At 40.2% G+C, this 14,685-nt stretch overlaps 3 protein-coding genes across 5 annotated transcripts in view; 2 read left to right on the forward strand and 1 right to left on the reverse strand.

Annotated features, from left to right (window-relative positions):
• Positions 1-14,685, forward strand: part of rps9 (ribosomal protein S9) — a 145,282-nt gene that overhangs the window by 85,612 nt on the left and 44,985 nt on the right. The window lies entirely within an intron of this gene.
• Positions 220-7,972, reverse strand: leng9 (leukocyte receptor cluster (LRC) member 9). 2 transcript variants are annotated; one of them, XM_063879306.1, is made up of 8 exons: positions 7,722-7,972; positions 7,305-7,442; positions 4,643-4,736; positions 3,712-3,836; positions 3,283-3,609; positions 2,954-3,176; positions 2,353-2,476; positions 220-2,137 (listed from the first exon to the last, which is right to left on the reverse strand). In XM_063879306.1, exons 1-8 carry the CDS (start codon positions 7,786-7,788, stop codon positions 1,508-1,510), a joined length of 1,728 nt encoding a protein of 575 aa, XP_063735376.1. In that variant the 5' UTR covers positions 7,789-7,972; the 3' UTR covers positions 220-1,507. The 2 variants fall into 2 exon arrangements, with proteins under 2 accessions (XP_063735376.1, XP_063735377.1); XM_063879307.1 differs by lacking the exon at positions 7,722-7,972 and adding an exon at positions 7,554-7,721.
• Positions 7,975-14,076, forward strand: flcn (folliculin). Of its 2 annotated transcripts, none has more exons than XM_063879308.1 (12): positions 7,975-8,210; positions 8,734-8,946; positions 9,128-9,286; positions 9,382-9,603; positions 9,687-9,853; positions 9,951-10,042; positions 11,119-11,282; positions 11,512-11,625; positions 12,435-12,558; positions 12,645-12,770; positions 13,315-13,417; positions 13,495-14,076. In XM_063879308.1, the coding sequence occupies exons 2-12, from the start codon at positions 8,734-8,736 to the stop codon at positions 13,700-13,702; spliced, it is 1,692 nt and encodes a 563-aa protein (XP_063735378.1). In that variant the 5' UTR covers positions 7,975-8,210; the 3' UTR covers positions 13,703-14,076. The 2 variants fall into 2 exon arrangements, with proteins under 2 accessions (XP_063735378.1, XP_063735379.1); XM_063879309.1 differs by having other exon boundaries at positions 9,128-9,274.

The following is a 14,685-nucleotide window of genomic DNA, read 5'->3' on the forward strand; positions in this document are numbered from 1 at the left end:
AGATAATGTGAGCAAGGGAGCAAACAGTGGAGAGCATACTCACTGACTCATATAGCCTATGTATAGTGTATGTGTGTGAAAGAAGACAGAAAATTATATTATGTATGCAAGAGTTGATCAGGGAGCGTTTACGCAGCCCCCGTGAGTCTGCATGTTGAACCGCTGCTACAGAACCGCATCCAGGCCCTCCGTCACGATAACATATCACCACTCAGAGGATTTAAAATAACCAATTCAATATTTAATGTCCTTCACAATCTAACGGTTATAAGTCATTGTAAAAGTCATCGTTCTAGGGGAACAGCGTCCATACAATATTCATACAACACAGATAAAATTGTGGAATTATGAGCAGGAGAGTAAAACTACTCGGGTTAATTCATAGCTGTAAAGAAAACATCATCTCTTCCCCTCGTAAACAATTCATGCCTCATAGATAAACCTTCATGGCAGATGCATACGTCTGTGTAAAATAAACAGCGTAGAGGCCCCCGAAACACCCCCCCCCCCCCCCCCCCGATTTGTTTCACCAGGTAATAGTTTGAGGAGAAAGGAATGTACATTCTACTTAGCCATTTTATATTTTAAAGAAGTTCTTATCTGTTTGTCCCATGAGTTTAACGTCTCAAAGCAGATTCAAAACCACGTGTCTCCTTCAGGGCCTAAACTTAAACTGTTCAGACATTCACACTGTGTTTCTCTTCGACTAATGCTGCATACTCATGTCTATTTTGATTGTCAACTAATCTTATTAACTTACCAATTGTTGTTGGTAAATGTTCATTAGAAAATATTTTAAAATAAATGTTTAAGAGGCCAACACAATTTCCCACAGTCTAGGGTGATGACTTCAAAATACCTCTGTATTTCAAGCAGCATTCAAAAAGCACTTTGTACTCGTATAATATACCAGAAATTAAAGCAGCATGTCGTTTTAAAGTTAAATGAACTTTTTTTTTACATTTTAGTGTACTTTGTTTTGATCACCTGAAGCCAACAAGCAAAGATGCAACTCTAAATGATGACATGAAAAACAGCATAAAATAAATGCAACTTTAGGGTTAATATTCTTCTGTTTAGCGACGGAAAGTAAACACTTGTGCTTTCAGCCAGATCCGGAGGTATTGCATCAGCTTGCAATATGAACATGTATTATTATTATTCTGTGCAGGCTACATTCATTTCTCCTCTTGAAATATTAATAGCAAATATACGAGACATAGGCCCTTAGTGTATTAAAATGCATTCATTCAGTAAAATACATATATTTAAATCATATTATTAAAGAGTAGTTGAACCTTCATATATTTTGTGCATCTTAATAAAGGTGAACTTAATTGAACAAAGTGTTTATCATTCAGCCACATTAATTGACTCCCTTTAGCCCTTTATATAAATAAGTCCTTCACCAGAATATCAAACTTAAAACACAGACATGAGATTTGGTTGATAAGGCCACATGGATAGAGGTGTTTGACCCACCTGTATTTAGTGTGTGTGTGTTATATCATCGAAGACTCACTGTGCACACAGTCTCATAAAAATCATCTCCTTCTGAAATGCCCATGGCACACAGGTGTAGGGTGTTTACTGGCAGACGGCCGAAATTTAAACCCTTCCCCACCTTCAGGTCCCCCACCCGATCAAACACCCTCTCTCCTTCCTTGCCCACTACCTTGGCCAGTGTGAGGTGGTATCGTGGATTGTAAGAGTCCTTATGGAGCAGCCCCTCCTCCCTGTAGGCCTCCTGCAGGCCGCTGTTCAGCTGCTGAAGGTGGATCTGAGGCTGGGGGCTGAGGTACAGCACCTTCCCGTTGAAGTGCTTCAGCCTCACGGGGAAGGTCAGAGCCACCGGCGGGTTCCGATCGAAATGGGCAAACCTTCTGAGGATCTCCGCAGCGGTGGCTACCTCGGCTGGGCCAGGCAAATTCAGAAGGCACATTGTGACATGAAGCGTGTTGGCCGAGTGCCAGTGAGGGGCTGAGGAGGGCAGGATGGAGGTGAGCTCCTCCTGCAGCTGCTGGAAGCAGGACAGGATGGCCGGAGTGTTGGCCCTGAAGGTGATGAAGTGCGTGGGCTTTTTTTTAGGGGGGCGACCATCATTCTTCGGCTCTCGTTGCTCCAGAGGGGCTGCTTTCTGGAAAGAGACATGCCTGTACTATGTGATTTGAAATCAAGCAGAGAAATCCACGGCTGCTATGTCTCACACAAGGCGACTCACTCTTAAACATTCTGGTTTTATAAAAGTCACTTAAGGTAAGAGGAAAAATATGTATTTATGATTTGAACTGAGAAGTGAACTGTAAATGCGAACAGAAAGGTTTATTTCAGGGTGATTTGTGCTGTACCCACCGAAGCACCTTCTTTGCCGTCCCAGCTTTCCTGCCAGTCTGAGAAATTCCCTTCCTTACTCTCCTCTTGTCCGTCTGCTCCGTCTTTTTGGGATGAGGATGTTGGGTCTGACGAAGCCTCAGGTCTTAAATCAAAACAAGTGAGTAATATTACTCAGGAGGAAGGATGAATCATGCAACATTGCTAATGAAGTCACAGGACATACAGTCGCTCTAATGGAAAATGTTCTGTCTTATGGACACATGTATAAATATATAATATATATTCTCCAACTTCTGATCTTGTGTCATGGTGTTGATTGCTTTGTTATCGGTTACCAGGTTGAGCAATTTAATATCAAATCCTGGCATATTTACTGATCCACTCACACATGAGCAAACCAATCCGATTAACCAATTTAGATTAATAGTTTTGTCTATAAAATGAAAATTGTAAAAAAAAGAAACATGTAAAAATGAAAAACTCGAGATGCTCCGAATTCTGTTTCACTGAGTTGGCATTTTGCGATGAACAGACAGCGCGAGAATGTGCTGTAAAAATGCTCTCCTGTTGTGTACAAGACTGGTAAACTGGCTTTGAATTTAAAGGACGAACATCAGACCTCATTGCAGCCTCCTCCAAATCACGAGGTTCCTCCTCTCCTGGAGAAGTGTTCCCTCCACACTCTGGGGCTGCTTGTGTTTGAGCAGGGCTGTGAATATTCATCACACTTTGCTCCTCTTCCTCCTGATGAGTGCTCTCAGTTTGAGTACACTCCTCTGTGTCACACTCATCCTGCAGGAGCTCACTGACAGCAGGCGGCTGCTGCTCCTCTGTGTTCATTTCTTTGAAAACAAAATGTTTTATTAGGTAAGGGAGTCCTGGCTCTTGTAAGCTGTCTGTATATCAGTTAGTAGGTTAGTGTGTATGTTAGGTGTGGCCCATCCTTACCCTTTACTTCCTCCACCCCTCCAAAGGGGGGAGCCAGAGATTGACCGGTGGAGCCGAACACCCGGTCGGTCCTGCTGTGGCGGTCCCAGACGCGTTGCCCTCTGTAGGTGAAGTACTGGATCCTGTGTCGGGGCAGGGCCAGCTCGGTGGTGTAATCACAGTCGCAGGGGTCTGTGTCCCAGTTGAAGTCATTGAAGGGACGCTCCAGCACACCCAGGAAACGGTCCACGTACCCAACAACGTATTCTGATCCATCCACCGACTGGTCCCACAGGATCCGAGAGATAACGTCATCAGCTGTGCGCATGCGAGGCTTTTTGTTCACCTCTGCAAGAGAGTAAGGTATAAATAACAAAAGCATTGGAAGGGTGACATATATTCATATATGGACAAAGTATGTTGTCACTTTCAGATGACAAGTGGAGTAACCTTTTGCCTCGTATTTGGGCGTTCTTGTTTTGTTCACTTTTTTCTTGTGTTTTTCCGTCTTATCTCCTTCCTGTTTGTCATCCTGGTCAGCTGACCCAGCCCCCGTATCATCTCCTGATGGGTTACTTAGACAAGAGAGCAACAAGAGTGAAACAATGTCCGAATACCAGGCAAACATGACAGATGGAGAAATGCTCTTAGTCTTAATTCCATTTGACACAGATTAACCTTCATGCAGCCTGCTGAACTTTGAACAGCACCCATATTTAGTCATGGCTGCATATCAGTGTCAGTCTGCTTTGCGATATGAGCAGTCCAATAGAAATATCTTACCAATTTCCCCAAAACACACATTAGTGATGAAGAATTGGCATTCAAGAAGGCTTCAATGAAACACTAATGCTACAATCACTTTCAAACTGTTAAATCTATTAAAAATAAATGAAGTTGAAGAAGAAACAAATACAAATAAAAGCTTTTGAGGGATTTTCTTTATCCTGGTTGAGTTGAGCAACATTTTGCTAAATTAAAAAGGTTGACATTTTTTCAACTCTGTCATAAAAAAAAAGTTAATGTCTGAAATGGTTTCAGAATAAGGACTTAAATATGATACCCCATAATTTGAAGAAGGATCTTTTGGCCACCACTATGGACAGACACAACAACTAAAGCTACCAATAATACCTTCAGTGTGGATTGGGGTTTTTGATTAATGTTGATTAATTTAGATTAAAATGAATAAAAATCGAACCTATCCTTCAACATTCAGCCTTTTAAAAAAAATTCTGGCTACCTTGGTGATCATTTTTGACCCATTTAGTATTGCAGTTACTAGAAATAAATGTACATGGGGAGAAAAGCTAACAAGAACATTCAAAAGTCATCCTTTATCCTGCCAGTAAGTTTAGTGAACAAGGAAAAGCAAGCAAACCTGTGGGAGAAACGACATCTGGGGCCAAAATGACACTTCCCCCTCAGGAAAAATTGGCACACCTCGACTCTGTTCTCCTCTGGCTCTGCTGAATCTGTCAACGATGAAGCGACAGAGGGAAGGTAAGCAGGACACGTAAGAATACAGTCGTAAAAGTAGAATTTGCAATGAGTAACCGTACATAACACCAGCAAACATAATTCTGCTCCAATATGTTGAAAGGGTTTCTCTCGGGTTAAGAGTAAGAATTTATAGAAAATATATCCACAAACATGATCAGCCTGAGGGCCACAGCAGTCTGAGTGAGAGTCAGGCAGAGGCTGCTGAAGAGACATATAACAGCGGGATGTTCTCAGATCAGAGTGTTCTGATCTTAAACTTAAGGTGGCAGGTTGAATTAGTAAAATATATATATAGTGTATTATGTGAAAGTCAGGAGCAGGAAGTCAGCCATCTGATTCTGCTGTTTGTGTTCAATACATTGTTGTGTCTCCTATATGAGCCTCTTTCCTAGTGAGATATGTTCATGTGTGCCAGATCTTTTTTTTATTGAAACCAGTAAGTTTACAACACCTTATGAATAAAACATACATCTATAACTATAAACATGCCAGTGGGACTTAAAAAACAACAGTTACATAAATATCTTGTAAGGTTTGCAGGGGTAATTTGATTAACAAATGTTTTGTTTGCACAATTAGATCTAGAGAAAATGTATTTTCTCATTTGGAAAGTCCGCTCTCGAGAGTGTGGCTTTTTGCTTAAGAAATTAGATTTATAATATTAGATTTTGTCAAAAACTAAGTAGATTTATCCAATTTAACTGGCAAAAGAGATTCATTTCATATTCAGTTCCAAATAATACATTTTCCAAAGTAATAACAAGGATGGTAGATATGACACCTGCACTCAAATTAAAATACAGAAATTTACGAGACTTCTTCTGATCCACATCTTAAGCATGTCTAATAATACAATGAAGGGATGAATCCGAGACTAATCTCCTAGAGAAAACTGGCAGTGGAAAAAAGATATGCATAGAACTATGTTTCCTCTGTAACACACTCATTTAGCAGGTGGCAATGACTTGCCTCAGAGAGGATGAAATGTTAGCCAAGTATTTTTCTCTGGCATTGCCTGTAAACTCAAACACAAACCACACACCCTGCCGCACTCTTTCCAAAACATGTGACTCATGTCTGAAATATTTGGATTATTAGCTGTAATATCTGTCTTCCCTCTGAGATAGCACACACTGGCAGAGGTACACAGGTCACGCTAACCTTTTAGCAGCCTTTCAACTGCTTCGTTATATAAATCAGACTGGAGGTGACTGGGTAAAGTAATACTTGTGAAATACTTCTTTCTTTGGAAAGTCTGTGTTGGTATCATCCCGGTAATGTACCATAATTAAGCAGATGTTGACAGTAAATAAGTGTTTCATACCGGATTTGTGGGTCGGAGCCAATACTTCCAGCTCTGTTTTGACTCACTTCCTAAACCCCTGACACATTACCAGCAGAGTCCCCCGGCATGAAATCAAAATGTTTGCGGTCATTACAGTGGACAGCGAGCCCATTAAGCTCTGCCCTTCACCCCAAGAGGTTTCAGCCACATCATAACATAACACCAAACTTACCAGAATTAAAATTGCTCACGGCTACACAAAAAGGTGTCACAGACTGGGGAACATGATGACACAGTCAATGTTTGAGAAAAGATTGGGACTTTTGTTTTTATTACTTAAAGAAGAAAATATTTACAGAACAGTGGAATTTGGGGACAGCTGGAGAATATGTAACAGAACATTAGCTGCCCACTATTGGCTAGCGATAGTGGCATAAATTAAATTAATGCTGGGTTTTAAAAAAAAGAATTGGTAAAGCACTTTATAGTTAAGTACTACACCAATCAAATACAGTATCTTCATAAGTCGCAAAAAAGCAATGAATTAAAAATGTCTAGACAAAGAATGACTAACAAAAGGTGAATGAATGGTGATTGTGAGGGAAATGTATGATGTTGATACAATTCACATCTGAGTCTCTGAGATGTCGATAAACATACATTTTCTTTGAAAGAATTAAAGGCATGGTCCTATTTCATATGGATATCATAGAAAAAAAGCAAATTATTTTGTCCAGACCCTTAATAATAGTATGTGGTTTACCAATACCATCAAGTTGGTAATTATATATAAATGTGGATTTGACATACACATATTTAAGTATTGTGAAATCTATTTTGTATGTATCGGTTTAGCAGTATAATAACAGTGTCTGGGATTTGTTTACCTAATAGATTTACACTGGGTGTATGTGCTAGATATTTTTGACAGAGAGAGGGATTGAGACTATAAGGCCTTAAAGGTGATCCTTACTTGAATAAGTAACCCTTAACAAACAGTTGACTACTGATAACATATCAGCTCTTATGTACATGAGAGAACATGTCTGTTCAGTTCTCCTGTGGTTGTTTTCCACAGCACAAAAATGACAACAATAAAGTATTAAAATAAACGATTGAGACTGATTTTGGTATATGACCAGCAGGTATAAGAGTCACTTTATTGTGATACAATGTATGGACTCGCCTGTAGCTACGTCATGTCTTAAATGAAGTCAGTAACACCAATCAGTTTCTGTGTGTCATGGGGATTTACCTGTTGAGGCTCTTGGGGTGTCTTTGCCACAGTTAGGAGGAACCCCTGCCGCCTCACTGGGTGTTTCTGTCAGGTGGGTCCCCTCCTCTCCCTGCTCCTCTGGTGGTCCTCCTAGTCCGTCTGATGCCATGATCAAATCTGTGAATTAAAAGGAAATGTTACTTAAAAAAGGTCTGCTGTGTCACTGAGGTGTTTACTGCTGTACTTGTTTGAGATGACAATGAATGAGTTAAAGTACAGCGGACACACCTAACTGTAAAAGATCAACTCAGCCAATGAGGAAGTGGTTGTTTGCCGATTTCATTAAAGAAAATGATTAAATTCAACAACCCATTGAGATAAAACTAGTGATATTTAGGTATAAACTAAAATAAACATGTCTTTAAAGTTCCCCAAGAAAATATTTTACATACTAACCGAAGGAGCTCGCGTTGCTTATTTCAACCGCCCTTTGACCCCGAGTACACATGGCACGCTGAATCATGGGTAGTGTAGTTTTTGTGTTTTCCGTAAGAAAAAGTCTTTATACATACATTACATAAAACGTTATATTTGTAAATACACATGTGGTTTAAAGCCCTTCATATTGCTTTAAAAAAAGAATCGAAACATTTCGAATCCACGGTTAAAATTAAGAAACAGCTCGCGCAGCATACTGCCATGAGTCATTTGTACTCGAGCGCGTGACTGCGGTGTCATGTGACCGGCTCTGTTGTTGTCAGCCGCTGCACACAGGAAGAAAACACCACGAGAAAAGTGTGTAAAACCTTAATATGACACTCTGGGAATCATGTATTTAGGCAAAACGGACTAAGTGAAGATCAGAGTTTTTAATATAGCACTATTTTGAATGTCCCTTCATGAAGAACCATTGAGTCAATTGTCGAACTTGTCACTGTGCTGAAGGTAAGATATCTGATATAATCAGCTGTAATTAACATTTATTAACCATACTGCAGATTCAGAATAGTTTATTGTTCATAATATGTAATTTGTATTTGGCACTGCAAAGATATCACTCATCACGTTTATTGTAAATATTCTTCTTATTGTAAATATTCTTCTCTCTTTTTGCACTATTTTATTGATCTTATTTGCACCATGTATGTTGAGTTGTTGGAGGAGCATGGGATATAAGATTTTCATTGCCAACATATACGTTGTATATGCTGTGCATATGACCAATAAAACCTTGAAACCTTGAAACCATACACAGTTCAACTTACAATTCATGCAGACAAATAGAGGGAAATTACATTTTAAGGTGACTGAGTGGCAGTCTTAAAAAAAGTGAAGAGGGGTTTCCCTCTTCCAATGGCTTGATTCCATTAACATATCAATTGTGTATTAATGTTTAATGTTATTTATTTCAATGCTGAAACACAATAGTACAATAAACTTTTGATAACACGTGTTATATCCCTTTCAGATGAATGCTCTTGTTGCTCTCTGTCACTTCTGTGAGCTCCATGGCCCACGGACATTGTTTTGCACCGAGGCACTGCATCCTCCATCCCCATCCCCTTCATCCCTTGCAGGTGTCACAGGGCACGGGGACAGGGACCGAGATGGGGACCGGGAAGGTGAAGGGCTGACCATGAGGGCCAACAGCTCTGCCACACAAAGAGGAGAAATGTGTGAGGTGAGGAGAGAATTTCAGTTCACCATGAGCTTGATAAAACCTCAATTTAAACCTAACCACATTTATCCCTACCTGTCTTCTCCATAAAAACACTCCTAACCATGGCTTTCTGGTTTGTTTGTGAGTATATTTTCTGTAATCCATCTCAAAGTACTGTTTTTTTTCTCTCCTTGCCTCATAGGGATGTCGATCTCTTCCTACATCTCACCCGGGCTTTGTGAGCATTGATGATGAAACAGGCATACGCTTTCTGAGCCACCAGCATCCCAGACAGCCGCAGTTATTCAGCGTTGTCCGCCAAGCCTGCGTACGCAGCCTCAGTTGTGAGGTAAACAGTCACGTAGGTCTGCATGTGTGTGTGAGTCACACATCTCATGTGTTAAATAAACTTCTGTCGCTACATTTACTTCTATCTTTGTTTCTATGTTTTGCCAGGTGTGTCCTGGCCGTGAAGGACCAATTTTCTTTGGAGATGAGCAACATGGTTTTGTTTTTTCACACACCTTCTTTATCAAAGACAGCCTGGCCAGGGGCTTCCAGCGCTGGTACAGTATTGTCATGGTTGCTATGGACAGGATCTACCTTATCAACTCCTGGCCTTTCCTGTTACGCCATCTTAGACTCACTATACAGAGCCTGCAAAGCACAGCCCTCAAGGTAGGGTGCACACATCGGCACACCATGCATTATAACTCAAATTGAAATATGTATTTCTTGATCGGCACGTATCTGTCCATCAGGTGTTCGATATTGAACAGGGAGTGTGTCCCCAGCGATCGGTGAGGATGAACAGTGTCTTCTCCCCTGCAGTGTTTCCACACCAAAGGAGCGGCAATGCAGCGCGATCTCTAACTTCTCTTACCCAGCATCCCAACCTGTGGGCCAGTTTGCACTCCTCCTTTAGCTGGTGAGTCAACGTCCTGTCAGCCCTGCTGAAACATACTGGCTGTTGTCTGTAATGGCTCACCTAGAGATGGGGATTTTTGTTTTCGCATTGTTTACAGGCTGCTGAAGGCATGTGGTAGTCGTCTGACAGAGAAGCTGCTGGAGGGAGCGCCCACTGAGGACACACTGGTGCTCATAGAGAAACAGACAGGTAGTCACATTGACATCTTACAGTGATACAGAATGTGTAGTTCATTCTGCAAATAAAATAATTGTTTTACAAAGACTAAATAGTGATGGATAGCAAATGCCCCTTTCCCCTTGTTTACCCCACTACTTCTGGCAGCCCTTTTTAGACCACGCCCATCTTTCGTACTGTTTATTCAATTTGGAACTCTGATGATCTTAATATTTTGTATGAAAAGTTTAACCATGATTTTGTTTATTTTGTTTTTGTTAACTTAGTAGCAAAAGGGTTGAAAAGTAGAATATGATATGTAAGAATGTAAAAAAGTGTCCTCCTTTCCGGCACATTTTTGTAGTATTATTTATTGGTATTTATTTTAATGTTCACTCTGTTTGGAAAATTGTCAATATTACTACATTTCTACTACTACAATCTGTTCATACCCTGAACTGGGTAACAGTTGAAGTTGAAAAAAGAGTCTGGGGATAACCAAACTTAATTGGAAGATTATTTACCTTGGAAATGAGTCAAAACATGCTCCCCTTGGTCATGGTTTAATCATCAGTCTGAAAAGTCTCCTGTGATTTACTGGGTCAGTTAAGTGTGAAGATACTGGCCCGGAAAACAGTGTTATTCACTGAGCCATTGTAGTCAAACATACTGCTTTTTGCTGAAAGTGTTTACTACATTTTTGGTCAAGATTTAGAAAATGATTAAAAGATTTACAGAGGTATTTCCGGGGCCAGCGTGGCCCTTTGATTGTGGAATTGTAATACCCTTTTCCCTTTTGTTTTAATATTCTGAATACAGAGGAAAAACACACATGAAAATAATGTTTTCACCAATATAAAAGCAGCAGAAATACAAATGGAAATTTGTAGAAATAGGTTTTTTAAGTTGTTGCAAGAAATGAGTCATAAATAACGGTTGAGGTTAAAGTACTGATTTCAGTTCAAAAATAGTGTTGTGCACATTTCACTCTATATAAGGAGTGTGATATATAAAAGTCCACCTAAATTTCCAGTGGAATTTCCCCACTTTGGTAGTGAACTTGAAAACATTATATCATTATTGCTTATGTCATTTTCTGTTTCCAAAAGAGCAAGAGGAGGAAATGAGCTGCTGGGAGGGAGCAGAAGGAGGCGATTCTACATCACAGCGGCACCAATCAGAGAGCAAGCTCGGCCTCGACTTCCTGTGTGATGATGCAAAATTAAATGAACTACCGGGCCCAAAATTCAGGTCCCTGAGGCATTTGAGACAGGTAAACTTTTAGGTACTTTTACAGCGTCTCATTTTGTTATCAGAAAACTGAAAACAAAATGAAAGGATATTAAAAATGTTATTATCTCCTCTCCTTTTGATGAGACAGATCATTTCCAACAGTTTTGCAAGAATTTATAGTTTGATGGCTTAAATATGGATAATTTTTACTTTAGTTCACTTAACTTTTCTCCGAACTGTTGAACATGACAGTCTCATTTGCTCCGCAGGTCCTCGGGGTTGCTGAGTTTCGTCAGCTAGTGTGGCACGTGCTCATGGGAAATCAGGTCATATGGAGAGGTGCTGACCCCAGGCTCATCCAGTCTGCTTTTACGGTGCTCAAGGTAGTTCACTCTACTGCGGCACTCCAGTCTGCCTCGTTAGTGTCATAATGATGTGGGGAAAATAGTAATTAGGACAAGTGATAACACCTGTGAGGCTCCTCATTAGCTGAGCCATTGTAAAAGCTAAATTCAGGGTAGTTAGACACAATTACTTACAATCATCAACTCCAGTTTCTTTTTGTTAAGATGAATTAGTCTATTTTATTGATAATTACCTTTTGCTTAACCATATTTGATGTGTAATGAAGTGTTAGTATTGGATAAAGTTTCAGTTTGTTCTCCACAAAGATATTGTTGTCCAATATCTTAATTCCTGCCTGAAGTCATGATATTATTGAAGCTCTCATTACACTCCTTGAAATCTTCTTTGCCCGTGCACGCTTTAATGCAAGATACACAAACGAGACTGAGCATGTAACTGCTTCATTACACGATCAGTGTTTCTTATCCGCACTGGAAAGATTTCACATTTTTTCTTGTGATCATTTTGAAATTGGTTTGTAAATTGTTAGAATTACAATGTTGGAAGTCTCCCACTACTTCCTATGTCAGTTCACAGCAGACATTAAGAATTGTAGGAAAGCACCGGTGTTCGGTGTTACTTATAACGTTAACAATGATTCAGTTCTATCAAAGTACCCCAGTAAACCACGACTGTACGACATTGGGGCAGCGTGAATATCTCCTGAAGTTTAAGCAGCTAAAATAAATGCTCGATCATTAGGCATTATTATTTTAGACTGTGCTTTTCCATGTCAATATCTATAAAATCTGTTTATAATCTGTTTCTCTGTGCTGTTTCCCATCAGTCTTTGCTTCCAGTAGGCTGTGTGCGCTCTGTGCCATACAGTGCTCAGTATGAGGAGGCCTACAAATGCAACTTTCTGGGTCTTAGTCCAGATGTGCCTATTCCAACGCACGTCAGCTCCTCAGGTACTAGAGCCTCTATAGACTCACTGTGGCTGTAGGCTTGTACAAGCAAGTCATCTGGTGTTGACTCTCTTTTGTTTGTGCCGCAGACTTTTCAGTGCTGGTGGATGTCAGTATAGAGAGAAGCGGGCAGATCTCTGCAGTGGGTGAAGACGATATCTCCGCACTCTATCAGTTCACCATCAGCAGTGCCAACACACAGCCCACAGACAGGGGTGAGCATCGTGCACACCTGCAGTTATAAAGAGTGGAAAATAACTAAATACATTTATTGAAGTACAGTACAGTTTTGAGGTACCCTGCTCTTAGAATTAGACTTTACTGCATTTCAGAAGGAAATATTGACCTTATTGTAGCCACTTTACACTACTATTAACTTCAAAACCTAAGATGTTTGCACACAAAACTTATAAAGAACATGTCAATTATGATGTTTTGATGTAGATCAGTACTGCTGAAAAACTGATTATTTATAAAGGGGAATTGTTAAGACATGTCCCGTTACAGGATATGGCTCTGCATTAAAAAAGTGGTTTGTTCTTTGTCCCATTGCCCAATCTTTACACTAGCTTTCCTTCAAGACTGTTATCAGCAAGTTCTTGAGATTAGCTGGACAAAAGGGACTAAAAACACAACGCCCTTGTTTGAGTTATTGAAGTTGGCAGGAAGGATGTTAAACCAACTTTTAGAAAGGGGTTGTACTTATGACTAATAACCATTTGATGACGTTTCAAACTATCTTTGTCCTCTTTTTTCCAGGTCCCACGTTACTGAACAAGCTTGAGGTGGCTCTGTCTAATGAGAACTTGTCTGTGGATGTCGTGTCTCACTGCCTGCTGTGTCTGAAGGAAGAGTGGATGAAGTGAGTAACATCCATTTACTCTAAAAGACCACCACCAGGGTTTAAGTGTGATTCTCATAGCCGATTCTCTCTTTCAGTAAAGTCAAAGTGCTGTTCAAGTTCTCCAAAGTGGACGGGCGAGGGAGGGAGGACACACAGAAGGTTCTGGCCCTGCTTGGCGCCACAGGGACGGGCGAGGAGGACAACGTCAGGCTGCTCAAGTTCTGGATGACTGGACTCAGCAAAACCTACAAGAGTCATTTAATGACAGCGGTCCGAGGAGGGGAGAGGAGCCCCAGCCAGTGACAAAGAGAGGGAGGAGGAGGAGGTATAAAGGGAGCTGAAAAGAGGGGGAAATACTAATGAAGGGAAAGCAAAAGCTGCTATCCATTCATCGTCAGTTTTGTGAACTGTTTGGGATTTTAGTAGATGAAATACTAATATCATCCATTCTTGTTCTTCAAAGTAATGGAAAATCTACTGTTCCTAACCCTGATTTTTATCCTACACAGATTAACACGTTTGGTCAGTTTAAATAATAAACCAGTTTGTCAAAGGGAATTATTGTAGGTTATCTATTTATACTAATATGTGAAGTTTAACTTATTACAAACAGACTTTGCACTTTGTTTACTCTTTTTCTGATGTTTTCAAATGAAATAAATGAATATGAAGAGTCACTCTGACATCTTTTTTTGAATTGGCACCATCTTGTGGTGAACAGGAAGAATAAATAGGGAGTGTATTGGGGGGGTGGCAGCTCCCACTCACTTGTTCGAATGGTCAGCCAACAAACCCAAGTGGTGTAAGACAACACTGTTAAGGTTTTTGGTGTCCTGAAATGTACAATGTGGTTGCATAACACGGCCTCGCTCCAGTACGGACGACCACATCAGCAGGAATTTGGCTTCCTAATGAGCCATTCGCACACTGAGCCACTAAAAAGGTTTATATCATACCAAAGTTATTTGAGCCTGTTGCTTTGCTGAAGCTTGCAGACTTCACTCAATAAAAATCAACAACATGCGGCTTTGTTTAAGTTGGAGGGGGGGGATTTTTTTTAAAAATGCATACCTTTGTGTCACATAAATACAGTTATTCAAGAGTTACAAAATTACAGAGGAAGCAGTCTGTGAATATCAGGATTGAGTAGCTTTCTTTGTAAAAATGAATATATTTCTGAACAATGCAAGTGTGCTACTGTGTCCAAATACAATTTTTCTTGATTTGGTACGCTGTTCTCTGACTCAATCCAAATCTGGATTTAATTTGCCGGTTTCACTTAAACA

Source organism: Eleginops maclovinus, chromosome 3 (genome assembly GCF_036324505.1).
Source record: "Eleginops maclovinus isolate JMC-PN-2008 ecotype Puerto Natales chromosome 3, JC_Emac_rtc_rv5, whole genome shotgun sequence".
NCBI classification, from domain to species: Eukaryota; Metazoa; Chordata; class Actinopteri; order Perciformes; family Eleginopidae; genus Eleginops; species Eleginops maclovinus.